Genomic DNA, 26,956 nt, shown 5'->3' on the forward strand with positions numbered 1-26,956 from the left:
TGCATTTGTAGATGCAGCAACACACTGTGTATACTGACAGCAGGTTCCTAAGCCCGTGTTGTAAGATACTTTGTACAGTCATGTGTGTTTTTAATGCAGCCTGAGGGACAGAAGGTCTTCGGCCTTGCATGTACAGATCAGAGTTTTTATGTCGTATTGTAGGCGGTGAAATAAAGTCCTTGCGACTGTGCATTGAAAAATGTTTTTCTCAAACTTTTGAGTGTCACACAACTTTCCCAGTGCTTTGTTGCCACTAACCCGATAACATCAGAACATATTGCTGCAATCAAATTCAGAATGAGTGTATGTATAAAACATTTTAAAAAGCCAGCTGAGGTCTGTTTTTTTTTTACCTTTTGTGTCTGTCTAAATCAATAATTAATATTTTATGGGATGATTGTCATAATAGTAAAACACAAAGGTGAACAGTACAATTCTAGCGTATTCATTAAAAATGAATATTATAAAAACATAAAGGATCTATTAAGAATAATGGATACTATGAACAATATTTTATTTTTAGATATTCAATGCTGCCATGATGTTATCCAAACATTATTTATTATTATTACTTTTTACTTCCATTAATAATGTATAGTAGGAGCTAACAAACATATTTCACTGTAACTCTTCTTTTATAAATAATAGAGAGGAAGGAGAAGAAATACAAGTTATTAACTAGTAAAAAATATCACTTAATGGGACTTTAGTGTTTAGACTTTTAACATAAAATAAATGTCCTTCTTCTAAAAAGGATTTTAAATAATTTAGACGGCACATTTCAGGCTCCACAAATACTTGTGTCCGACGTCTAAATGATAAAAACAAAGAAAATGATTATTAAAGGAAAACATTCAGGAAAAACACGCTCATTCGCTTCCTGGCAGAGAGGTAGATGGAGAGTGGTAACAATCTTCCTCATTCCTTACAACCAGACGATAATAATATCTTTATTTTAAAGTGGGTGCACATTTTCCAATCAAATCTAATCACAGAGGCAAATATAAAGAGAAGCAGGAGACGTCTGGGTTATGCAGGAGGCGCTGTCACTGCTGCTATGATAACATTTTATTTCTATTTATTGTATGAACATTAACTTGAGAGCTGAAAGCATCTGCATGTGTTCAGGATGGTTTTCAGAATAAAATTCGAATGGCCCTAAAAATAGCCGGGCTGTTTTCTTGGACATCTCTCCCCGGAGCGTGTGGAGGGACATCGCTGCCATAAACCCTTCAGCATTCCCTGTATGTGGCCCCCAGAAGGGACTCCACAAAATCCCTGCATGTGGTTCCACTCAGAGCATAATGAGTGCGATTTACCCACGACATGATAGTTGCGGAAGGCTGAACAGCTCGGTCTTTAAAGCACCCTGCTCTCACCTCCACACATGGCCTCATACTGTATGCTGGCTGAGGAGCTGGCTTTTGGTTTCCAAACCCCACAGGATGCAAACATAAGGAACAAATATTCTCAGGCCAAATGTCATTTCCGTGATTTATTTTCTTCACATGGTTCCTGTATGTTACAATACGATTTATGCATATTATTCTGTCATACATACAAGACATGGGCAGAGCCGTCATTAGTGTTCTGTGGTTTTTTTGTTTTGCACTTGCAGCCACTCCTTCCTCCTCCTTCCAGTCATGATTAGCTTCTCCAGCTAATGTAGAGTTTCCTGTGCAGAAGGAAAGAAAAAAAAAAAGCTACCAAACAAACTCACAGGAGGCATCTGTAAACATCTGACGTACAGAAAACAATCCAAATTGCGGCAAAGGTGTGGCGTGAAAGAACCGAACTTACGTCCTGATTTAAATCTGGATCGCAGTCCTCAAACATAAAACAGACTGATTAGGAGTGGAGCCTTCTCTAAATCTCTTTTGTGTGGTGTGTTTACGCTCATACCGCCGGCTCCTGTTCTGCTTTTGTTTGACAGGATGAAGACATTAACTGTCTCTCTTGTCTCCTCCTGGAAAAAGCGATTGTCAGCAGATCCAAACAAACATCTTGAGGAGCAAATGGCCTCCGATCAGTCCTGCAGAATATGAGCAAACTCTGATGTCGGCAGGATTTGCACCCTCTGGCATTCTCCGTTGGCAATGAGAGGGAGAGTGACTGCATGGACTTTTCCAAGCATGGGAGTGCTGGCACTGACCAGATGGATTGAAATGTAAGCTTGTGAAGTCCAGATGCCTGCCAAGGCTCGGGCCTTCGCTATATGCTCTTAGTCTTAACAGAGAAATACCAGAAGTTTTTTTTTTTTAAATGCAAGCTGATCTTTAAGGTTTCCATGGAGAGGAGGGAAACATTCCCAGGGTACAGTACATGCAGGGAGTCAGCAGTTAATAAAAAGCCTTTCTAGAGCTTTATGACTGTTCCGATGATTTACAGCCTGTCATCGTGAACTGAGCAAATCCACGACTGTTCTGCACGCTGTAAATCTAAATTTCTTTCGAGGAAGTATGCAGTTGCTGTCACATATATCTCCAGTTACAACTCATCTCACACAAAGCCGAGAACAGCTCAGGGTGTCTTAAACATTTCAGTGACATGCTGCTGAGGTCAAGTGCATCAGAGGACTATGCTAATCTGAAGGATTTGCACATGATTAAACACATGGATGTTGCTGATTTACAGATCAAATATCGTACATTTGGGCAGGGGAATTACATCACGTGCAAGAGATCTACTGTACTATACTATCGCTGTCAGTTGTGCAAAGTTAATCTAAAGTTATTCTAGCAAATGACTTATTATGCCACAGCATAAATCACAGCATGCATGCGCAGTATACCGATATTAACACAGCAGCTTCTTCTGTCATGTGAGAAAGCTATCACGGCTGAATCCCCTATCAACAACTGAGCCTGTGCCAGCTGCCATGCTTGGTTAGACCAGGACCAGGTCCAGATCCACCAATGGCACCTTCTCACGCAAAGACAAATGAGCAGCTGTCAAGTAGTTAGCTAAGCGGGTGACCTTCGCCCACAGAAATGCCGTCAGTTTGGGGCCTCTTGGTCATCAAGTTGAAAAAAGGCGGCGGTGTTTTGCTTTTTTTTCCTTTCGGGAATGCACTCACATCTCCACGACTTCCTCTCGGATGAGTGACAAAGTGAGAAAGAAAGAAAATCCATCTCGACCTAAATGGGGCAAAAGGGAAGGGAGGCATTGTGTTTGTGATGGCAGGGAAAAGTATGCTGCAACGCAATTTGATTAAACATCTATTAGATTCTCTCTTAAGACCGTTTGTTTTAGGACTGACTTTTATTGGCAACAAACAAGTACAGATGCAGACAGCTTTCTATACTGTGGAGATAAAGAACTCAACGAAATGAAGCAAGAATCTCTGGAGTGGAGTCTGTGAAATGTCCAGCGTGTCTGTCAGGATACATTAATGGAAATATGAGGCTATATTTAAAGCACAAATCACTTTAGAAAAACCCTTAGAGGAATAGTTTGACATTTTGGGAAGTGTGCTTGTTCGCTTGTGAGTTAGATGAGGAAACTGAAACAACACTCTGGTGTTCAATAGGAAGCCGGTTGGCTTGGGTTGGCATCGAGAGTGGAAACTGAGAAAGAGCTAGCCTGGCTCCGTCCTTATAGGTAACAAAATCCACCTACGGGCACCTGTAAAGGTAAATCTAGTTTCTTTAGTCTGTACGAAAACAAAGAATATTTGCCAGAATGTAGCTGCTTTGAAAACCCAAAATGCTACATACAAACACGTCTTCTTTTATTTTAACTTAGTGTTGCTTGTAAGACGTCAAAGACACGTTAAACCGGATTTTTTTTGGCCACAAGGGGGCACCGGAAACAAGTTTTTAACATAACATTACCAAACAGTTGCTACAAAGCAACGTAATCATTCATTTTGGACTTGTGTTTCCGGCCACCTGTTAAATGCAAGTCTCTTTTAGCTCCTTTGTGGACTCCTGAGGGAAGTATCCAACTCTTCGACTGCTAAATGTTCACCAGCTAGTCCCTAACTGCATCTGTCAGCTCGGCACAATATACAACGGCCTTTTTTTTGATGGAAACATCTGAAAACGAAGCTCGAGAGCTGCAAGAGTGAACCAAAACAGTTGAGTTGTTGGCCGGACAGGCAGCTAAACAACGAGCTGGGGCTTGCAGCAGATTTGGGTGATTTTCTGCCAATCACTAAGAGCAACATTTTTTTTACTTGATCACATTGTCATCATGTTTTCATCGTGTCAGCTGATACATTTACTGATATCGATTGCAGTGAGTTTTAAAGAAGAAATGGGCAGAAAATCATTTTAAAAGGCCAACAAGTGTGTAAATTATTTTGCGAACTCATGTTTATCTCCTCATTAAGCAGTAAAAGTCAACTGTAAGGTGGGAATAAATGCAGAGCAGTCACAGCTGCACTTGTAGAGCTGATCGAACCAAAGAAGGAACTGCTCGGTGACAGGAGAGCTTGGCTCTGCAGCCGAGCTCTGGATATCTGAAGTGAATCGCATAGAAGGTATTTGCCTGATTGTTCTTTTAGGTGCACCGGCTTGGGTAACAGCGAGATAGCCATCTATTATTTTGTTTTACTGCTTTGAGTCAACGGGAGGGCACTTATTTCCTGCTCTCTGCAGTTGAGGGTGCCTCGTGTCTTGCGGTCTCCAACGTTGACCACAAACTGTCTTACAAATAAACCTTTAGAGTTGTAGTTTTAGAGTCGAGATAGTGAAATATAACCACAGTTAAACAGCTAAAATCGTGCAGTATTTTTATGTTTGCTGCAAATGAAATGACCAGAAAATGTCGTTGAGTGTGTGTTTGACACAATCCAGCATCATTTGACAATGAGAGCAGAAGCCAGCAGTGGAAAAGCCTGTCACATTGTTGACACAGTCAGGTGACAGATACACTTAATGGGTTAAGAAGCTTAGTGCGGCTGCTACATTCAACACAGCATCATTAAAGAATAAAGAGCTGATGGCCATCACATACTTTAAAAACTCGAAAGTGTGTCTCACGTAGATAATGTTGCAGTTTTCTTGCGTTAAACACGTTTTTCACGCTTGTAAATGCAGGATTAGTCATTATGTGTGTCCGCATGTGTGTGTGGCTCTATTAGGGTACTGATCCCTGTATGGCTTTCGGCACACAAGACACACTTTTTCAACTCCTCCCCTCTGCCTTCAGCCAGCGTGTGATTAGAGCCAATACAATCTTGGGCAACCTGCGCTGAGGGAAAGAGAGAGAGAGAGAGAGAGAGAGAGAGAGAGAGAGAGAGAGAGCAAAAGAAAGAGTGGACAGCCACTCTGGTGCACTCTGGTGGTTCCTGCAACAGCGTCACTGTTGCTTGATCTCCAACCGTCCAACTGTGGCATTGTGGCTCCTAGACGATTCAGCGAAAAACACTGAAAACTCCTCCAATCCCAGTGGACGGATTTAAATGGACAAGGCTTGTTTTTGTGTGTGTGTGCATGTGTTTCTTTCAGCTCAGAAAACTTTTTTTCCCACTTAATGTTTCTCTGGATCCATGAAAGAGCTGCAACTCTGTGAACTGATATTGTTTCGGCTTTGTGGACAGTTTGGATACATCTTTTTTTTTTTTTTTTTGAGAACATGTTGCCGTTGCCTACACCAGAAGAACTTCCACAAACAGTCACGTCTTGGGAAACATGGAGAGCCTGATGAAAACAAGGTGTGGAATGTAAGCAGTGAAGACTGACTTTTATGTAGTGTGGATTTCTTTTTCACTTTGAGCAGATTTATGATGCTTGTAAGAAGTGCAGATTCTTTTGTTTTGCTGACTTTGACGTGAAAAACACATCTTCAACTTCCTGTTGTCCCGAGTTGATCCGCTGAATAATGGATGCCAACCTGAGCACTTCACTATCCAACGTGACCAACAGTACAGGACCCTTCTACGATGCGGCGGGACCCTGGAGCCTCATCATACTGGTCATCATCATACTGACCATAGTGGTGGGAAACCTGCTGGTCATCATCGCTGTGGCTCATACATCGCAGCTACAGACGACGACAAACATTTTCATAATGTCCCTGGGGTGTGCAGACCTCATCATGGGGGTCCTTGTGGTGCCTCTTGGGGCTACTATTGTAGTGACGGGTAAATGGCAGCTCAGTGACAGATTCTGTGACTTCTGGACTTCTGTGGACGTCCTGTGCGTGACAGCGAGCATCGAGACGCTCTGCGTTATAGCAGTGGATCGGTATATAGCCATCACGAGGCCGCTGAGGCACAAGGTTCTACTCAATAAGTGGCGTGCCAGGGTAATAGTTTGTTTAGTGTGGGTTGTGTCCTCCCTAATTTCCTTTGTGCCAATTATGCAAGGGCTTTGGCGTGATGACGACCCCACAGCAAAAAAGTGCTACGAAGATCCAGCATGCTGTGACTTTGTGACCAACAGGGCCTTTGCTATAATATCTTCTATAGTCTCTTTTTACATTCCACTGCTCATAATGATATTTGTGTATGCAAAAGTCTTTCTAATAGCCACACGGCAGGTCCAGCTCATAGATAAGCATCGAATGCGTTTCCAGAATGAGGGCCTGGCGTCGCAAATGCAAGTTGGCCCCCACGTCAACAATGTCATGCCAGTGGGGTGTACGGGCTCCAGCAGCTGCAGCAACAACGCTGTGCGGAGAAAGAGCGTCAAGCGGAGGCCGTCCCGGCTGATGCTCGTCAAAGAGCACAAGGCCCTCAAGACTCTGGGCATCATCATGGGGACCTTCACCGTGTGCTGGTTGCCATTCTTCGTCGCCAACATCATCAACGCATTCTACAGAGGCGTTCCCTCAGAGAGGATCTTCCGACTGTTGAATTGGTTGGGTTACATCAACTCCGGCCTCAATCCAATCATCTACTGCAGGAGTCCAGAGTTTCGTACAGCGTTCAAGAACCTGCTGGGCTGCCCGTGGTTGTCCACCTTGCAGCTCAATACTTTCTATAAAGAGCTGCGGACACGCTGCTCTTGCTTTCTGTGGCAGGCTGAGTCGGGCACAGCCGGTAATTTACAAAAGTCTTCAACCAGTAAGACTGAGGGCAGTCTAGCCAGTACACAGGAAAGCAGCAAAAGTGAGGAGGCTTCCCCTGGTACTCTGCAGTCCAACGGCAGCACACAGTTCAGTGACTTATCAGAACCAGAAACCCAATAGTAAGTCTTATCTTTTTTACCCACACAGTCTTTTTTTTTTATGTGATAAATGTTTTAAAAACATCTGAAATCCCTCCATCTCCTCAAACTATGAAACCTTAAAGACAATTAAGTGTGACTAACCACAATGGCAAGATCATCAATTAATTTAAGATAATTAAATAAAACATTTATTATACTACACTATGACATGCAAGCTGATCATTTACACTGTGGAGCAGAAGGCTTACACAGTGAAGAATCAGTGTCAGGGAGAATCAAACAATTTACACGACTAAACACTTTTAGAGATCCGGTTGCAGATGAACAAAGTGTTGCACAATGATGACGGTAAAAAAACACGCCTACGCCTGTGCCAGTTTCAGTTTGATGCATAAAAATAGAATTTAAAAAGTTTAAAGTTCAACAGTTTAAAGTTTCTATTTTACCTTCAGAAATTATAATAAAGTTTGAGTCTATTTACCTCCGCATCCTCTTGTTATTGTTCATACTGTATAAAACTTTAGATTTATAATATGTATAATTAAGTATAAAGACATTAACTAGGCATCCTAGACACTTTTAAACATGTCAGCAACAGTCCAAAGACTGCAAATAAAATGTCTCAGATTCTGAATTCGATAAAAATCTTGTTTTTTTTTACGACCCACTGTGCATTTCCTTAAAGTAGAAACCCATATTTGGACATGTCCTAATACGTCGGTGTGCTGCTGACCAGGAGTGAAATAGATTCTGCAGAAAAATAAATCATTTCTGAAGCTTTGGCTCCGGTTGGGGTGATACAATATTACAAACCTAAATGCGAAACTTAATATTTGGATTTTTATGCATGATTCAATAAACGTTTGAGGACTGTACCTGTATCGGTTACTGCACTGTGTTACCTATAATCAATCTTTGAATCCAGCTTGTACCAATGTGAGGATGTCCTCAGTTTGGCATGGGTAGTATGTTTTTGGCTTGTGTTAATAATTTAATTAATTTTGTGTTTTATAGAAACCTCCATACTGTAAATGCACATTTTCGGGGGGGTTCATTTCATTATCTGGTATCTATACATGCTCCACTAATGATAAAGACGACGACTGCCTCTGTGTGTTGTGTAAAAGGCTGGTTCGGAGAACTGAGGACATTTCTAAATAATTGTGTGGCTCTCTGCCTGTCAGTGGGCCTCAGTGGGCCCAGCCCAACACCCCCTGCAGCAGATAAATCTTTATCACTTCTGCACAAGACTTCCCCCACAACTAGAGAGGCTGTTTACAAGACTGGCAGCCAATGAGGACACCCTCGTTAACACATGTTAACTGCGGTTGGACGGCTCAGTATTTGATTCATCATTATTCAAATGCACCACTACATGTCGACAGCACAGAATACAGAGAAGATGCATGTTACATAATTATGAGTTATGGCATCAGTGGTAGATTCTGGAAGGTTTTGAATCCAGGTTTTTGAATTTAACTCACAATATTTGCCCTTTTAAATTAAGTTAAAATATTTAGTTCCTAGAAAGCTGTTTGTTTGTTGCAGCATCAGTTCCTCGTCACAGCAGGTCGGGCGAGTTTAAAAGGCTGAACAATGACACAAAGGACAAACATTACTTGATAAAAATGATTGTTAGTAATATTAAATCATTATGCCTCCAACATGTGTCATAATTGAAGGTTTAGAGTTGCCGTTTGTGTCTTTAAAACTCCAAAATTCAGATTAAAATTTGATTCCAGTCATGTCCAAAGTGCTTTAACCTCAAAACATAAACTTTAAACTCACAACTCATAATTCAGTTTCATTTCACAAGTGGCAAAGCTCCTACATACACCGCAGGCCTTGCCTCGCTACGTGAATTCCCAGGTTTTTACGACTGAGGGCTGTTTCGTTTAAAATATTTACTCTGCACGCAATATATCATTTTTCCCCTTACTCTTTGCCTCTCAGTGGAATTTTATGGTCATAATCAATAGGCCTGTAAAATGGGAGACATTTAGGAGCATATAAAAGTCTTCCTTAAAAGGAGCCTGGTGTGTTCTGTAGTAAATTACCCCAAGGGGAAGGCTCAGCAGACTCACCCTGCGCTTTGAGCAGGATTACAAATGTAAGTGAGACCAGCCGCTCGAGAATGACTCTGGTGCTCGAAGACAGGTTTCCAGGTAGAGTCCGGACTGTTGAAGTGGTTTGTTACCGCTGATAATGCCACGCTAGACCATCTGCCAGAGACTTTCTATATCTATTCAACTAACAGCACAAAAGAGTGCGCTTCCTTTAAACCCTGGGACAACATGCAACAGCAGGTTTAGTTAAGTTGATGCATCACAGGGCTGATAAAAAAGCACAGGCATGAATGGTTACTAGGGAAAAAGAAGTGGCTTCGCTGCACTGCACAGAACGGCCATTATCAATAGTTACTTTGTTTTCATAGAAATACATGCAGGCATATCACTGCTGCCCTTATCAACATCCACAGCAGCCTTCAGCTTCTGTCACGTATGCGCCTTGTGATATGACAAGCGCAAAGTGCCACGGATTCCCTGCACGACAGCGTTTCTAATTCATCCTTCATGATCAGAGATGTTGAAGCAAATGTGCCGAGCTGTGCAGTCCACATGACTTTTGTTTCCCCCCACCTACAGCAGAGTAGCTGTGTCTTCTTTTTGCTTTTTTGTGTTTGTCGGTCATGTTGCTCTTAAGCTGTGGTGTGGGCCCCACTTGAGTCGCTGCAGGTGTGGCATGAGTGATACTAAATTGAAAGATGTTTTTAGACTTTTATTTCACTAAAATAGAACTTGGATCCTTTTTTTATTTTTATTTTTAGAATGATTGATTCAAAAAAAATGAGTGATATGTGGAAAATTGTTCAGCTTTTGAAGTGCGTGCCAGAAAAAGTTTAAGACAGGCTGCTACTCCATTATTCTTAATATGTGTATTGGAGGTGTTTAAGACAAACCCTTTGTTTTTGAAGGGTATCGCTGTGTGTTATGAGCACAGGCAGTTTGTTAGCACAGTTTATCCATGATTGAACACTAAAATTAAACTAACACAGAGCGGAACATTTGATTTCACAGGGCAGCAGCCAGCTAGGTTGTGCACTAAATTACACTGTGAAAGTAGAGCAAGAGTCTCCATCTGATAGACAACCAGAGCTCTCCTCTTAAGCAATATTTATAATAATACTCCTGCAGAGTTTACAGTCCAGGAGCCACACAGGCACAAAATAATATCACTATTATAGAGCTGACACTCTACAGGAAACGTGTTATGTGCTACAGCTGTGCAGCTGCATCATAATTAAAGTATCAGGAGACACACACGAGGAAACGACTTGTCAACATGTAGCACAGCAGCTCCAACACGAGAAGAGAAAAAAAGAAAGATCAAAAGCAGGCTAAAATATTTTCCGTCATAGATTTAGCTCAAAAATAACCTCGGATGGGTCAGAAGGGCAGCAGACTGTACACACTGCTAGTTTCTCATGACATAAAAAATAAACAAATGTGGAATATGTTTGTTCATATATTTTCAGCTTGAGAAACTCTGAAAACTGCGGCGAGAGCTAAAAAACACAGAAAATAAGCAGACATTACGCAAAGCACCGAGAGTGTATAAATACTGACTCACTCGAGTCACTACAAGTGGCTCATTACTCCAAATGATGGTGTAAATATTACATGATATATTAGTTCACAACTCATAAGGACAAATCTAAAAGGACACTGTGTTTATACCGCTGGCATCTCAGGTTTACAAGTGACTGTGTGTTACTGGAAATAAAAAATAACATTATACTTAAATATGTAAATATAATTGCAATTATTTCTCACACATGCATACTGTATCCTCCCAGAGTTTGTTATTGCAGAGTTGAAAAATAGCGTGCAGTAAATATGGAATATAATTCAAGACCTGCGCAAACAGTTATTTCTAATGTTTCGTGCACTGTGCAGGGGAAGTCATGCATTTAATGGGAATATTAATTGATGACACAGCATGTTGACTCACAAGCTTGAGCTGCTAATGTGTGGCAGGTTACAGCTCCATGTGATTTCAAAGCGACCTGCATGCTCGTGTAATAGTCAGCATATCATTAGGCACACATTAGGGGCGACCTGATGTTTTGATGGCGTTTTCAGGAGGGGCCGGAGAGCACTAATGTGTTTTGTTCCTGTGCACCCTGAACCCTGTAATTCAGAGCTTTTACTTCGCTGCACACTCCCAACTACCACAATATGCATTTGGTTAGGTCAGAGTGAGATCAGGCCCAAGAGAGCATGACACAGCGAGCAGTGTGAAACAAAACATGGTGGTGGTGAACTATGGGAAACCTCTGACGCACTCTCTCAAGTCTGGCTGATATCAGAACCAATCACCCTGCGTCACGCTCTTTAAATGGAGGCATCCGGGAGCTGAGCAAACACTCGGACTAAGTGTTAAAGTTTGCACAGATTAAAAAAAAGCAATAAATTATAACTGGATATTCTTTGTGCCAACAGCTATTGCACGACTGAACCTTTCACCATCAGACTGTGTGTTACACTAATTAATGGACTGTAATAATTTACATACAAATGTTCGTGTTTGATTTCAGAGGTTTGGGCATTGAAGGCATTTGTCTTTTCAAAGCATTGATTCCCTGAATGACACAGTAAGAGTTAACTTCTATAAAGAGGATTTAGACTTTGAAATTCGGTTTATGTTTGCCAGTATGACCAGTTACTCTGGACGTTGGGTATCCGTTCTCAGTATCATTACCAGGGTCCTTGATTTATTGAAAACTTCATTGAGGTTTCAACAATATTGGTTAATAAAATAAATTACTTTATATACTTTTGTTTTTTTGAGGAAAATCGTAAAACCTTGTCGCTGATTCTACTGTCGGTAAAACTTAGGACATTTTAATGACTTAATATTCATTTTAGAGGCTGTAGTCTGAGGTTCTGTTAAGCTGCATTGCATTAGATAGATGTTCCTATCATTTATTCGACTTGAGTGTGTGCACAAATGTTGTGACAAGTTCATTCAACACCTCAGTCACCAACCATGAAGGATTTATTGCAAGACTGACAGACTGTATTAGTTTAAGTCATGTGTACATAATAAAGTGGTAACTGAGTGTATAATCAGATTATGCTACAAACATTTACACACACATAAAAAAGTCAACTTTAATTAACTGTGTGATTACTAATTGAGTCCCTGTTTTGCAGACGGATTCAAAGACAGAAAATACACATGTCACAGATGATGGATTGATTTTCCTCAACTTTGATGAGCTTAGTTCCTTTAACGTGAATGGAGAACACAAAATATGTGCAAGCTGTGCCTGTGGTCGGTGATTTAAAATAATCCAACAACTCGTGCGTGAATGTGAGATTGGGCAGAATGTGTAACATGATATTATTCTGGACTATTTTTCCATTAAATCATCCAAACGTGTCCACCGCTACCAATAAGAAAATCTGGATTTGAATGGAGATGAGAGTTCACCTCGTGAATTGTTTCCTGCATATTTTTTCCCCCGTACGCATTCACATTCTGTGAAGCTTACGGTTCCAGGTAATTTATGTCTTCCTGTGGAGACATGTACAGCGGCGGTGATAGCATCAGAATTCCTGTCTTGTTGGGGTTAAAAAAAAAAGTTTCACAAGAGGTTTCACAAAGGATAAAAAAAGGACGAGGTCAATAGCTGCAGTAACTTTCTGTAATCAGAAAGAAGGACTAAACTAAAACCAACAGGTGCAGCAATGATAGAGGCTGCTTTCCTACATGAAAACAACAACGTGCATTTAAATATCCTGCAAGACAACAAACTGTTGTCGTCTTCCAGCTTTCTTATCTGAAAGAAAGATAGTACAGGGTGTGACCAATGCAGGCCAACAAGTCCTACAGTAAAAAAACAAAACACAAAACACACGTTCGTAGGGTCACATCTCAATGAGACAGTGAGCTGGCCTCTGTGTCTGGTACTTTTCAGCTATACAAGACCAACGAGGTTGAAAAAATTAGACCATGTTGGGTCCTGCCATTGTGGGTAATTTCTACCTTTTATCTTGACTTTCAGAGAGCAAACGTCCCGATCACAAAACACAGCTTCACCCTGATTACAATGACACACTTGACTGCTAATGTGTCCATCTCTTCTCAGCTTCACGTTGCAGGAAAAGGACGGGTGAACTGTAAGATGTGGAACTACTAAAACAAACTGTTCTCCATCTGATAATGTGACTCCCACGAAAAGGCTGAGTCCAAAAGAAGAGGACCAAACCGGCTGGATTGACAGAAGAGAAACTGCTGATTTGGTCTGGACAGGAACTCCAATGGCTGGATGGACGGACTGCTGCAGCTCAGCACTTCACAGACGTTAGGTGACACCAGAGTTGAGCCTCTAATTGTCATCGGAATAATGTTTGCAAAAAAAAAAGACAGACAATACTTAACTGCGAGTTTTGAATGCATTCCAGTAAACCTTTGGACACGATGAATGTGGCCTGTGGTTTCAGAAATGACAGCATAAACTGTGTACAGTATAAAACATATGGTAAGTTATCTATTTATGATACACCGAATCTGTAGCAAAATACAAAAGTTGTCTAACTTAATACTTCTGGCAAAGCCGTCATCACTGCCCAGGTTAAGGAACAGTTGTTGTCGTTGCACAAACTCCTCAGTGTAATATCAGCTGCAAATATTCAATTCTGGTGTCTGTTAACTTCTACATGTTTCCATCCTGGACTCTGCATACGCACAATAGTTATTTTTGCTTAAATCGCATCTACGGAAAATGTTCGTCTCTGATTGGCTGGCTGTTAAAATCCAACATCAGGACAACTCAAAGGTAATTCCTGTCAACAGTTAACCACCAGTGTAAATCAATGTGCAAGGTACAGTATTATAAACTGCAGGTAACCATAGCGAAACACTTCTGCTGCGTGCTATGTTGTCGGTAAACTCTCTACCTATTCTTCTTTGATAAGCGAACATGGCTCGCACTCTGAAATGTCCAAATATGATAAAATAACGTATTTATGTCCGTTATTTTGATATATCGGGACTCTGTGTTGTGCGTTACATAAAATCATCTGTTGCATTGACAAATAAAATATTATAAAACTGTGAGACATTGGTCATGTGTGCTCTGTGCCAAACTCACCACTATGGAAGTAAAGAAAGGCCATAATGACGTCAACAATAAAAACAACTGAACGCATAATGTTGACATGTAAACACCACTCAGTTTATAGCACTGAAATTAGGGCTGTCATATAAGATTTCCACTGCATGAATCATGCTAATGATATAGTCAAAATTATCTTTTAAGGATCACACTCGACTGTAACACTGACAACCAGCGTTAAGGTGCATCAACGCCACCTACTGTGCAAACCACAAAATGAGAGCGGACAGAAACAGAAATGATTTAAGAAGTGCTGGATTACTTATATAATCATACATGTATTATTTATACAATATCAATGTTTTGATATCCCAAATATTGGTATATCGCAACACCCCTAATTGAAACTCATCTATCTGGATTAAAAAAGTGTCAAAAACATCAAAGTGAAAAATTTAAATTCAACATTCAAATTTGATCATTTGGGCCACACTGAATAAGTAATGAAGCCTGAATAGGATCAATAAGACTAATCAGGTTTCGTTCTGTCAGGCAAACATATCTAAAAACAGCGGTTTTCAAAATTTGCATCATCTACCTGTGACCTCTCGTCACAGGTTATGACTTCAGTGTCGAGGTGAGTTGTGATCACCTTGATTAAAGCAGATAGTTCCATCATAGATGTTATTTTTAGAGGCCTACATATGTAGGAAGCATCCAGTATTTTATTTGAATCAGGCTTCTCTTTGCTCAGATTAATCTCAGGAGTCCATGAAGGGTCCTAACCTCCATGTTGGAGAGAGACAGTTCTCATTTAACGTAATCCCACTAAAAACCATCACGTCTGGATCTGCAGGCATCCTGTTATGTCATGAGAGGAATTTACAAGATTTGGGACTTTAGAAAATAAACAAAGATGAACACGTGACATCTGAAAACAAACGACCAACGACCGGCGATAGCTCTGCCGGGCCGGGGATGGAAAAAACACAAAAAAAAAGCCACAACAACTGGGAGTGGAACCATTTATCCCGTCTGAGAGTTAAGCCACATTCTTATCAGCTGATTCCTGTTACAACGTTTTCCACGAGCGGGATTAGATCGAAATCGAATCTAAATATTTGTTGTTTTTTTAGGGAGAAGAAAAGAAAAGCCATCGCTCCAACTGGGACTATTTGATCAGATAAATTAGATTCAGCACAATAAGAAAAAACACGTGTTTCTACTCAGACCACCACATTTAAAGCAGAACATCCAGTGTGATCAAGATTTACAAGGCTCTGTTTACAGAAGATGGCAGATATGGAATATAATATGCATAACTATGTTTTCATTAGTGTATAATCAGCTAAAAAAATAATCATTGTGTTTTTGCTACCTCAGAATGAGCCTTTATCTACAGATGTTGCAAATCCACTACCACACGCAATCCACATCTGATGCTGCTACGTCCTACACACTGGTCCTTTAAAATCTACATAGAAAAACTCAAAGCACCCGGATTGATTACACATTTTTAATCGCAGATCTACTACTCTGAGTGTGCAGTACTTTTTTCCCCCCTCTATCTTGTCTTGATTGCACATGGAAACACTTGATTTTAAATGTGTGTGTGTGTCTGTGCCAGCAAGTTGTCCTGAATCAGTGTTATGGCACGGTTTCCTTCAGGACAGACAAAAATAAAGTCCTTCGACACCAAATTTAGACTTCAGAGCTCACAGTTCGAAGCCTTCAAATCCAATTAAGCGAACAGCACCTTAATTAGATAAAGACGCGGATTCACCCTGGTAACACGGTAGTATGTCTTGTGTTTCTATTGAAAGCCTCAAATAAAAATCCAGAACTGTCTTTCTCTCTGCTAACTATAAGCCTGGAGACAAAGAATCAGCATGTGGCCTCATGAGAGAAATCTGAGCCGTCACTGAGCCTGTTTTACTCTCACACTTTGATTTTTCTCCCTCCCATGGACAACTGGGCAAACACTGATAACATCCCACAGATATTTCTCAACCGCAGCCACAAATTGACTTGATGGTAGGAAAACAAGGCGACAATGTTTTTTCTCTGTCAGTGCCTCCTCCGAATGAAATGAAAGCGACCTTTTATTTCCCACGGCATGACATATAAACAGCCGCACAAGGACGGATCCATCACAGAGATGGCAAAAAATACAAATGTATCTGCAGACAGCTGCCTCGATGTCCCGAGGACACAGGTTACAGAAACCACTGTTAAACACGATAAGCCTGTTTCTTATTCTCTGCTAGCTTCCAACGAGGACTCAACATTAAAATCTGCAGGCCGAGCAGGAGTGTACGTCCTCAATTACCTCCTGGTTTGGTTAATTGATGAGACTAACTGCCATCTACTGCCATCTAGTGCAGTTATTTGTGATTACTGCACTTTGCTAAACTAAACTTTGCTCTCAGATTTTCTCTCCCTTACAAGATGTTTGCTTTGTGTCCGCTCCTTCTTCCACCCACATGAAATGATTCAATTTTCTGTCCAAGAGGAGGAAAAAAGAAAAAAAAACTCAATTTCTAAGATGCCTGATGCACAAGCACTAACCTGAAGAGCATTACACTGTGTGGAAAATGAGTGTCTCCAACCACACGCTGAGTGTTAACTCGGAAGAAAAGCTGGGTCACAAAAGGAAATGTAAGTCTACAATCTAGAGGAAGTTTGAGCTGTCGAAAGAAAAGACGTCGTCTATGGTTTGCTGAAACCAAAAAGAAGAAAGACAAACATCATGTTGCTTTTACATACACTAAGGTGCCTCTTGACTTTCCTACTTAGACATTGTGCCTTAATTGATTTAATGAGGCGACAGGCCTTTTGATGAACCACCAAAACAAATCCTAATGAGCAGCACAGGGATCCCCTTTGAACTGATTTATTGTCAGTGTTGTACATTTGGGTCTCCTCTTCATCAAAACTAAAAAAATAAAAATAAAATAAATGATGCCTTTATTCCCCCGGCTAGCCTATTTGATGATAGCTCACTGCAATGGCGAAAGTAAACTCAGCAGAGCCACAAATTAGCCTGTGACAAACTCATCCATCACCGTTGCCTTGGTGACAGTATCCAAATACGTGCCGTTACCTGGCAACGGTGGCTAAACAAAAAAAAAAAAGGCTCGCTGCGTGCGAGCTGATTTGCCTGGCTGGGTTCAAGATGAGCGAACCCGGCAGCAGCCCTGATGAAAGAGGGGTCAACCAAAATGGAGACCCGGGAGGGAAGCTCTCTGTGTCTGGCAGCACTCACACGCCGGCCGAGAGTCCCGAAACGAGGCTGCTGTCCGCCTTCAAGACAGACGGCCACGCCAGGAAAGTTTACCTGGCGGGGAGAGGTGAGTCCGCTCCACTGCGCTCATTTATCAACCAGGAGACAAGTGCACAGGAAAGGACAGGGCGGCTGTCCTGCAGCGATTTGCATTATGAGTTTAATTTAATTATGACAAATACGTCATCTGTTAGACTTCAACGCACCCAGAGTCTCTCTGCAGGCCTGCAGCATCTATAACCCAGAGCATTCATTGCATTAAATTATTAGATTTAATTACAGACTAATGGACATTTTGCATATAATGACATTTAATGGAGAGCCCACGGTGAAGCAGAAAAACAAAATGCATGGAGCAGCTGCAGGATTTGTGTCCATGTATAATGGAAAATGTCATTTTCAAGTTTTTTTTTTTTTAAAAGGCCGCGTTCAGAAACAATGACTGTTCCTGAAAAAACCTGCAAGGAAACTCAATCCTAAAAATAAAAATAAAAATCACTTTAAACTTAATTATCTTCTCAGGGGTGCAATCATTTTCAAAATCTCAATTCAATAAAGTATCCACAGAGCTGTGTGCCCTTTAAAGGATGTCTGTCACATTTAGTGCGTCTAGTTGTAGAAATGTGGCAGTATTGGAAGATAGATTCATATAGATTTGTCAAAATGAGACCTTTATATCTACAGATGCTGCAGCTCCATGTTGCACTGCCATGTTTCCACGGCAGCCCACAAGGACAAACTACCCACTACGCTCTGGATGCAGCCGTTCGTGTTTTTTGTTCGGCTCATGTTGCTTTTACATTAGCTGCTTCTGACAGTGCCTAAAGCTCGGCTTAAGCTCAGAGAGGATCGAGCTGCACGTTCGACAGGCCTCCTCTCTGTCTCATTTTAAAACCCACCTCATCTCTTTGGCTTTTAACACCATGTAGATGGTTGATTTTATGTGTATACATGCATATTGTTATTTACATATTTATTTTTGTGTTTTATTTATTTTATCGTGTGCGGGTAGTGCTTTTTTATTCATTTTATTTTTATTTTTATTGTTTTCTATCTTTCTATTATCTACTTCATGTGTTTCTATTGTGCTATTTATTGTGTTCTATCTTGTTGTGCAGCACTTTGGAAACCCTGTGTTTGCTAAAATCGTGCTATATAAATAAAGTGGATTGGATTGGATTTTGTTTTAGCCTCGTAGCCACCACAGTTTCTCCTTCACGATGGGGAAACAGAGGGCGAGACGAGGAGGTTTCCATCAGCAACTACACTGCAAGATGCCACTAAAACCACAGTGGCTTAAACTTTTGACCAGATTGTTTCATATTGTTTTTAAATGACATAATAAAAATCACACCTTAAAATGGAAATTCTCATATTTAAAATAGTTTTCTCCCGTTGCGACCTCTCTTTTCCTTTTTCACTTTGATATCTTCAATGATTTTTTTTTGCAGCTTGGTGTAATGTTTTGTTTTATTGGATAAAAACGGCAGTAACTGTCTTTCGCAGAGTATTACAGCGAGGAGGGGAAGACCTTTGAGCTGCGTCTTGTTGGAAAAATTAAACAGCAGCTGAGCTCTGATCCCACTCTTCGTCCGGAGTATCCACCGTCTCTCGGTTTGACAGAATTCACCCGGCGAGCCACCGAGGCTGCTCTGGGGAGGAGCTCTCACGCTGTAATGGAGAACCGGGTAATCTGTACATAAACACTGTGATGCACCTTGTACCACGTCCCTGTTACCCGGCTCCTTATCCAATCAGTCAGCTGCAGCTGTGTCATTACCTCGTGACATTGTGCAGAGTAATCTGTGATTATGCATCCAGCTTCGACACAAATCAATAGACTTAAATGTTCTATCACAGTTGAACTCAACCCTCTGTGTCTCCTGACTTCTGTTGCAGGTATTCGGCGTGCAGACTCCCGGTTTCACGGCTGCCGTGCGTCTTGGAGCTGAACTTTTGAAACACTGCTTTGATGACAGTGCCACTTGGTGTGGGCCGGTCTACCTCTCTTCCCCCTGTGATGGTAAAAAAAATAAAACCTCACTTCAAAGATACAATAACAAGTGTGCTGGCTCCAGAACGCTGGTGCTCTTGAAACATACATAACACACCGTAGCTGTACTACAGCTAATGATCCCAGTGTGGTAATTATGCACTGTACACATCTTACTGTGCATCATATTATCAACAAGAGGGTGACTCATATATACACCACAAACAACCAGTGTTGCATATTACAGTAATATGACTTTCACCGTTAACAAGCAGCGTATCAAAGACATGAAAGTCACTTATTACAGTATTACCTTTGTCACCCACCTACTGATTTGAAATCCAAAAATCTGATCACCTCCCGGGGTTCATTTTTATTTTGTGTGCACGTCACACTTGAAATATTCCCATGACTCTGTTTTGGTCCGGAGGAAAGATGATTCATTGTCGAATATGAATTGTGGTAATGTTACTAATGTGACTCTTTCCACTGCAAAAGCCAAAACAACTTAAAGCTAGCGGACATGCGCTCCAGAGATGACGTCTGCAGCCGTAACCCTGCAAGCGCTGAACAAGACCGGACTTTAAATGTGAACAGGTTACAAGTAACTAAGAATGAAGCTTGTTGCTGACATGACTGACTCACCGTCTTTCAGACAGATTCCTGTGAGAATAACTGACAAAAGTTGTCTGAAAGATTGTGTTTCATCATCGGTTTGAGTTAAGGTGTGCTTTTCATCTGGCCTTCAACTTTTATGAATTCATCCCCTGCAGAAAAAGAACTCATCCAGAGGCAGAGGCACACATGCCAAAGCTGAACTTTGAGGAGAAAGGACACAGTTTATATTGTGAGGTTAAAGGCACCTCAGACAAACAAACATGCACAGCCAACGTGTCAAACATTCACTGAGAGAGGTTTACACCTTCCAGATTCAGTGTGTTCACTCAGTCTTTGCAGATTATGATGATTCAGTGGAGATTTGCAGAAAGAAAAAGTGCCATGCTTCGCTTAATTGTTTCATTCTGCACAGGTGAGAGGTCTGTGAAATGTGTGCATTGCTGTAATTGTCTTTGTACGGTTGAGATGTTGATGTGCATGGTGTGTGTGGATATACAGTATGTGACAGAGACAACTGTAATACTTCAGGTTGTATATATAAAGAAGAAAACACTTCTCTCACAGCGGTGGATCCATTCTGTAATGACATCCCGGGGTTTAAAGAAGCTCCATTGATTCTGAGGAGTTTGTACTGTAATGTTTTTTTTCTTGATCCTCCCTGCAGACTCACTGGCTGGTATCTTTCAGGCAGCTGGGATCCAAGATATCCGTAAGTATTATTACTGGGATGACAGGCGGCGGGGCGTTTGTTTGGAGAAGCTTCTGCAGGATTTGGAGAGGGCTCCGGAGCAAAGTGTTGTTCTGTCAGCGTCTGGCCATTACCCAACCGGAGCGGACCTCTCTCAGCGTCAGTGGTCCGTGATCACACAGCTCATCACGGTAGCTAACGTGTACTTTCATGCCCCTTTTAACACAGGTTCAAATTCTTTTTGACCTACTTATAACCATCATCTCTCTGTTTCGACAGCGGCGCAGGCTTTTCCCTTTCCTTCTGCTGCCTGCTCAGGCGCTTTGCTATGGAGATTTAGAGCGGGATGGCTGGCCTGTACAGTACTGTGCATCCCAGGGGATGGAGCTCCTCTGTGCTCAGTCCTTCTCCCACTGCTTTGGACTATATGGTGAGAGAGTGGGATTAAGAAAATTTCTCCCTTCGAGGATTTCTGTGTCTCTTCTGTGGCCAAAAGAGACGCACAAGTGTGAAAATAAGCTCGTACCACAAATTAAAACACGGTCACAGAATGCAGCCCAGAGCAAAATAAGCAAGTCAATTTCAATTTGAACTCAATTTTCTTTTCTTTTTGTTGCAGTCAGATGTTGTTAGCGCCACATACAACAGAGCAGTCACGCTTTCTATCGCCTTCCAATTTTACTCTCTCTTGAGAGAGAGTGCTTTGTATTAGCATCAGGTAACTCATTGCGAGGCAGATCAGCCAGGTTTCTGCATGGCCTGGTGAATATTCATTGAGTTTTATTTCCCTCTTCAACTTTGAGTTCACTGCCACAAACGTAAGAACGCAGCATCACATCACTAAAGCTGGAACACGACGTGTCTTTACATCTTGTTCTTCCCCCGTCTCCAGGTGAGGCCGTCGGACACCTCCTGTGTGTCTCCAAGCAGAGCTCGCTTCGGTTATCTGTGCAGTCTCAAGCTGACAAAACAGTCAGATCGCTGTGGGCCGAGCCGTCTGCACAGGGAGCGCATGTTGTCGCCACAGTGCTCTGCAACCCGGCCCATCTGGTCGAATGGTGAGTCAAGCTCCACACCTGGTATTTGAAGAATGTGGCTCGTACAGCCATTGTTACCGTATCAGTAGATGTGCATAGAGATGACGAGGCATGCGATGCTTCAGACTGTTCTTTGGTTACACAATGCACCTTTTGCACCCTGGATGTGTCACGCTCTGCAGATATTTATTTCTTCCAAATGTTGTCATGCATGTGTTTGCCAGGGAGGGAGACGTGAAGCACATTGTGGAGAGATGCATGCTGATCAGATTCATCCTGAAAGAAAGGCTGAGGCTTTTGGGAACTCCAGGGTGCTGGGACCACCTGACGCAGCAGCGTGGACTTTACTGTTGTACGGGCTTGAATGGTGAGTAACAGACAGCGATGTTTCTGCCATGTCGGACTTTTATAGGGCTGATATTCACAATTCATTTTCTCTTGCTTCTTTGTAAAACTCTTTAAAACAGATAAATGGGATGGGAAGACTTTATAGTGATGAAATACATTTGCCTTTCTATGTCTGTAAAACTGCAGGCCTTAATCTCAATCAGTGTTCATTTAAAAGCAATTAATATTCATGATTTCGGAGCCATCATAAAGGACTCTCAGGGAATATTTTTCATGAAACTTTGTCTGTGGGATTGTTTAACAATGGAGATGATTGTAAATGATATTAATTCATGTGTCCCCCGGCAGTCCAAGCCTGTAGCAGCATAACTAAAGGGATGGCTCAGGAGTGATCGAGCTCTAACAATAAGCTTAAGCCCACTCTTTAAAAATGTGGAGAGGGTGCCTGCCTCCTGAACCCAAAACCTGGAGCTGGTCCCACGGGGAGGGGAGCTTAATAGTTGAAGTGTCTGGCTCTCATTCTACTTTTTGAGACCTCGATTAACCCTGCAGTCTGGCGGCACAGCGTTCTGTCGGTGGTAATAGGGCACTATGAGCTCTTTAAAAGATAAAGAGCTTCGTAGGTAAGAGGAGAAGGATTTTCGTTTTTGTTATTCTGGATTTCACAGGGAGCCGGAGCAGAGAAGTCTGGATCATCTTCAGAATCTTAAGGGACTTACTGGAGCAGTCTGATAAGGAACTGCAATAATCCAGAGTAGAAACAGTTTTTCTGCATCTGTTTGAGATCAGGCCTGGTTGTTGTGATGTTACATAGGTCAAAAAAATCAGTTTGCAGTCAATACAATACATTGAGATTTAAGTTAAAGGACCTGTGCTGATCAAAGGTAACTCAGATTCCTTATGATGCTGCTGGAGGCCAGGGTGATCCCATCTAGAGTAACTGTATCTTTAGATAATGTGTTTCAGAAGTGCAGCCAGAATGCTTTTCCAGATTAATATTTAGTTTGAATGCTATTAATATTCTACAAGAAATCAAAGCCCATGTTACCGTCATGATCGCTGATGTGTTTTCATGTCTTTTTAGGTCAACAGGTAGAATTTCTGTCAACATGGAGACACATTTATCTGCTCCCCGGCGGCTGTCTAAACATCAGTGCAATCAACGGTCGTAACTTGGACTATATCACCGAGTCCATGCATCTGGCTCTGACCACTTCTCTCTGACCATGTGGCTTTTGATCAAGCTCTGAAATCAGAGTCGGGCTCTTCAGTCTGATTGAACCTTTCATATATTTCACGTCACATTAAATGTCTGATTTGCAGGTCCAGCTTTTGCAAAGTAAACACTGTTAAACATACAGAAAGAATGTAGAGGAAAAACATGATTGCTTTTTGGACTACCGCTGACTTTTTGATGATAGAGGTCCAATTATTACTGACAGGCTGTGATGGCCCTTCAGGTGGGAAGACATGAGTATGGGATGGGTTCTTGTGTCCTGCATTTGCTAGCAGCCATATTCAGTGGTGAAATAAGTTTTTACTTAAAGGACCAGTGTGTAGGATTCAGAGGCATCTAGCAGCATAGCTGAGGATTGTAACCAACTCCAACCGTTCCAAGCGTGAAGGAGAAAGTGCAGAAAACATAGTTATGAATATTATATTGCCATACTCTGTAGATAAAGTCACCAAAATCCGACGTACTGGATCTTAAAAAGGTAAAAAGGCAATAACACAGAACAAGACTTGATTACTTTATGGGCTATAGCTGGGTGGTCCTTCAACATCCCACTGGGGATCCATAGTTTCAACTGTACTGTATGTATCCTACATCCTCATTGTAATTTGATTATATTTTTTAATATTCATCCTCATCTGCAAAGTATAAAAAGTTATAAATGTAGAGCACAAAGTATAATATCTGCATATTGAGGAAGTATAAAGCAGCAGAAAATGGAAATATTCAAGTACCTCAAAGTTTAGAACTTTATTTTAGGAGTTTTTAGAACATAGTCCCATATTGGTACCTCACAGTTGTATTTAAGTACAGAAATGTACTTTATAACTTTCCACCACTGGCTATATTAGGTGCACTGATATGACAGTACTGTTCAGGAGCTTTTGTTCAAGTTTTGTGTAGAGTAAACCACTGCCAGTCATCCATTTATATTTATATATATTTATACTTTTTATATTGTTTAGTAGTCTGCCAAAGTGTGGGGAAAATCTCAAAGTCAAAGGCTAAAGCTAATGTGACTTTTGTTTTGTTTCATTTGTACAGAAAGAAGTGTAAAGATTGATCAGTTTGTAGTTTTACGATGGGTTATGTGTGGGACTATTTCTTGGCCTGTTAATTCAGCTTTAGGGGTGTTGGTAGGCAGATTTTGTTTTGGACAGAGCCAGGCTAGATGCTTCCCCACCTTTGTCTTTGTTTGGTTTAATGGTTGAGCGTTTTACTGTGTCATCAGACAGGAAACTAAAGTATTTATATCCGTACTCTCCTCAAAGCGACCCGCCTCTGTAATTTTCACAGTACCAGGTGAGTCACGTAAAGGTCAAAGTAAAAGACGCTTTCTTGCTTCAAGAATTGCTTTCAGTTGCCTTGAACATCAATCAGAAAAATAAATCCCCGTATTGAACGCACGCTTTGTTCACAGCAGATCTCGACCGCATCCATAATTCAGCTTGTTTTTTCGGAATAAACCTCGACTTCGAAAATGGATTCAAACGTCTGTGCTTCTTTTATGCGAGCCTGATGCTTTCTTGTGTATACCGAACGACATAATAGACATCATTTTACAGGTTATCGTGACAAATCTCATTAAGGTTCATGTCTCACTGCAGAACTGTGCGTTCCATAACTAAAATTAAGTCTGAAGGACTAAGAAACCAAAAGATTTTTATTTAAATCATGTTTCAAAATGTATTATTTCTGCTGCAGGTTTAAGAGGCCGGGTGCTTCCCAACCTTTCTTCAGAAAAGAGTTGTATTTGTGTTATTTTTCTTGTCACGTGGTCCAAATGTTTATTAGCAGTGTTTCTGTTCCAAAGAACTGAAAGTGAATGTGTTATACAGCAAATAATTGTTCAGGAAACATCAGTGAGTCATCCATTTGCATCTCTCTGTGATGGGAAATACAAAAATGTGCATTATTTCCTTATTTTGTTAGAGAAAAACACAGAGCTTTTATCTAACTTCGTATCCTCTGGAAAGCTCTCTTCATTTGTGATGTGCCATTATTGTCGCTGGATGCTGTTCAGTTCAGAGAAACAGGTTGCGACAAGGTATTTAATGGAGACAGCATGCACACTCTTTTCATTTCAGTGACCTCCGGTGAACGATGAGAATAATCAACATCCACCATCACACAAGGTCTGAGCCATTAGCCGCTGTCTGGAGCCCTTTGATTTGCATCTGAGCATGTTTACATGGACAGTGTTGCAGGTACTCCTTCAGCTCACAGGTTTAAAAGTTGTTTACATGCATCTTAATATTCCATGTGCAGTCATCCCAGCATATATGAATAAAAAAGAGCTTTCTTAAAAACAAATATTACCATGGAAACTGAATTTAGAAAGCCTGCAAAGAGTTGATAAAGGTTTCCTTCCAGTGAATATCATTTCACTGAAATCATATTCAGATTTCTAACAAACAAGACTGGACTGAATTTAATACTCTAAGTTGTAAATTAATATAAATATGAATCATGGACGGAGTGTTCCAAATATCAAAAATTCAAACACTACAGACATCACTGTGACGACCAAACTATGGACCCAAAATGCACAACTCTCAGACAAAATATCACTCGACAGAGGAAAAACTCTACACTAATCTAAGAAATTAAAACTCACTCGACAAAAGTTAGACTAAGAAAGAACATACAAACAAAGAGAAAATCACTCTTATGCAAACAAAGTAACAAAACCACAAGACCGGACAACGGCAAGGATAAAGCGCTGGACAAAGGGAGACACAGGCTATATATATATATATATATATAACAATAATAATGGAAACAATCAGGGCGGAGACAGGTAATCCCAAGAGCGGGAAAACAGACAAAAGGGAGAAAGTAAAACAGGTGACAATAGACACAGACGGGAAGTGGAGCCAAAATAAATCACAAGGTGACATAGACATGAGACAAAGCTGAATTAAATAACTTAAAGTTTCCTGGACATGACAATCAACCAAGACATTTGCAGGTACCATTTTCTAATAGGCCTAGATTATAAATGATAAGTAAATTGTCTTGGAAATGTTTTATAGATCAGCCATTATTATGAAAACATTTGGGGTAAAATACACTTACAATTCAATTCAAACTAATAAAAAAAAGTTTCTTCATAAACTAGTGAAAGCCATTCTGGTCGATCATATCTAGTCTATGAAACATAACATAACATAACGGATATCAAGGCCAAGACTCCCTCTGCAGTCCGCTTAAGACACATTGTTCTCCACATACACACACAACACAAAGCAACTCAAACACAGTTAGTCGATACTATTTGGACTACAAATAGAAACCAGGACTCGAGGAAAGGCCCAAGTGCAGACACAGTGCGTGGGTACAAAAACAATAATAATAACACAAAACTTACAGGGCGGTGATGAAGGCAAAGGTCCCAAAGCAGAAGGACTGAACAGGGCTGAACACTTGACACTGAAACCAGGATTCACACAGGTGACAGGTAAGACTAATCAGAGTATTTTCCCTCCAAAACTCCAGAACTGGAGGGAAACAA

At 41.0% G+C, this 26,956-nt stretch overlaps 2 protein-coding genes and 1 long non-coding RNA gene across 5 annotated transcripts; 2 read left to right on the forward strand and 1 right to left on the reverse strand.

The window, feature by feature from the left end:
* Positions 1 to 1,503: 1,503 nt before the first annotated feature.
* Positions 1,504 to 26,925, reverse strand: LOC113745695 (uncharacterized). The gene is made up of 3 exons (XR_003462330.1): positions 26,813 to 26,925; positions 19,396 to 19,539; positions 1,504 to 1,675 (listed from the first exon to the last, which is right to left on the reverse strand). It is a non-coding gene; the product is annotated as an uncharacterized LOC113745695 (long non-coding RNA).
* Positions 5,240 to 14,243, forward strand: adrb3a (adrenoceptor beta 3a). Of its 2 annotated transcripts, none has more exons than XM_027278391.1 (2): positions 5,240 to 7,136; positions 13,189 to 14,243. In XM_027278391.1, coding segments are annotated over exons 1-2 (1,311 nt in total). In that variant the 5' UTR covers positions 5,240 to 5,826; the 3' UTR covers positions 13,190 to 14,243. The 2 variants fall into 2 exon arrangements, with proteins under 2 accessions (XP_027134192.1, XP_010743797.2); XM_010745495.3 differs by having other exon boundaries at positions 5,241 to 7,136; positions 13,273 to 14,243.
* got1l1 (glutamic-oxaloacetic transaminase 1 like 1) lies at positions 17,342 to 23,530 on the forward strand. Of its 2 annotated transcripts, none has more exons than XM_019255387.2 (8): positions 17,342 to 17,591; positions 19,031 to 19,212; positions 19,424 to 19,547; positions 20,800 to 21,014; positions 21,103 to 21,253; positions 21,716 to 21,881; positions 22,085 to 22,227; positions 23,293 to 23,530. In XM_019255387.2, exons 1-8 carry the CDS (start codon positions 17,417 to 17,419, stop codon positions 23,430 to 23,432), a joined length of 1,296 nt encoding a protein of 431 aa, XP_019110932.2. In that variant the 5' UTR covers positions 17,342 to 17,416; the 3' UTR covers positions 23,433 to 23,530. The 2 variants fall into 2 exon arrangements, with proteins under 2 accessions (XP_019110932.2, XP_027134193.1); XM_027278392.1 differs by lacking the exon at positions 23,293 to 23,530 and adding an exon at positions 22,557 to 22,830.
* Positions 26,926 to 26,956: the final 31 nt, after the last annotated feature.

Source organism: Larimichthys crocea, chromosome III (assembly GCF_000972845.2).
Source record: "Larimichthys crocea isolate SSNF chromosome III, L_crocea_2.0, whole genome shotgun sequence".
In the NCBI taxonomy this organism is placed as follows: Eukaryota; Metazoa; Chordata; class Actinopteri; family Sciaenidae; genus Larimichthys; species Larimichthys crocea.

Bases quoted from the DNA above. Each gene is read 5' to 3' on its own strand.
- adrb3a (XM_010745495.3), top strand. From the start codon at position 5,827: ATGGATGCCAACCTGAGCACTTCACTATCCAACGTGACCAACAGTACA. The intron at 7,137-13,272 runs GTAAGTCTTATC...ATCTCTTCTCAG, and splicing joins TCAGAACCAGAAACCCAATA to CTTCACGTTGCAGGAAAAGG.
- got1l1 (XM_019255387.2), top strand. From the start codon at position 17,417: ATGAGCGAACCCGGCAGCAGCCCTGATGAAAGAGGGGTCAACCAAAAT. The intron at 19,548-20,799 runs GTAAAAAAAATA...TCCTCCCTGCAG, and splicing joins CCTCTCTTCCCCCTGTGATG to ACTCACTGGCTGGTATCTTT. The intron at 22,228-23,292 runs GTGAGTAACAGA...ATGTCTTTTTAG, and splicing joins CTGTTGTACGGGCTTGAATG to GTCAACAGGTAGAATTTCTG.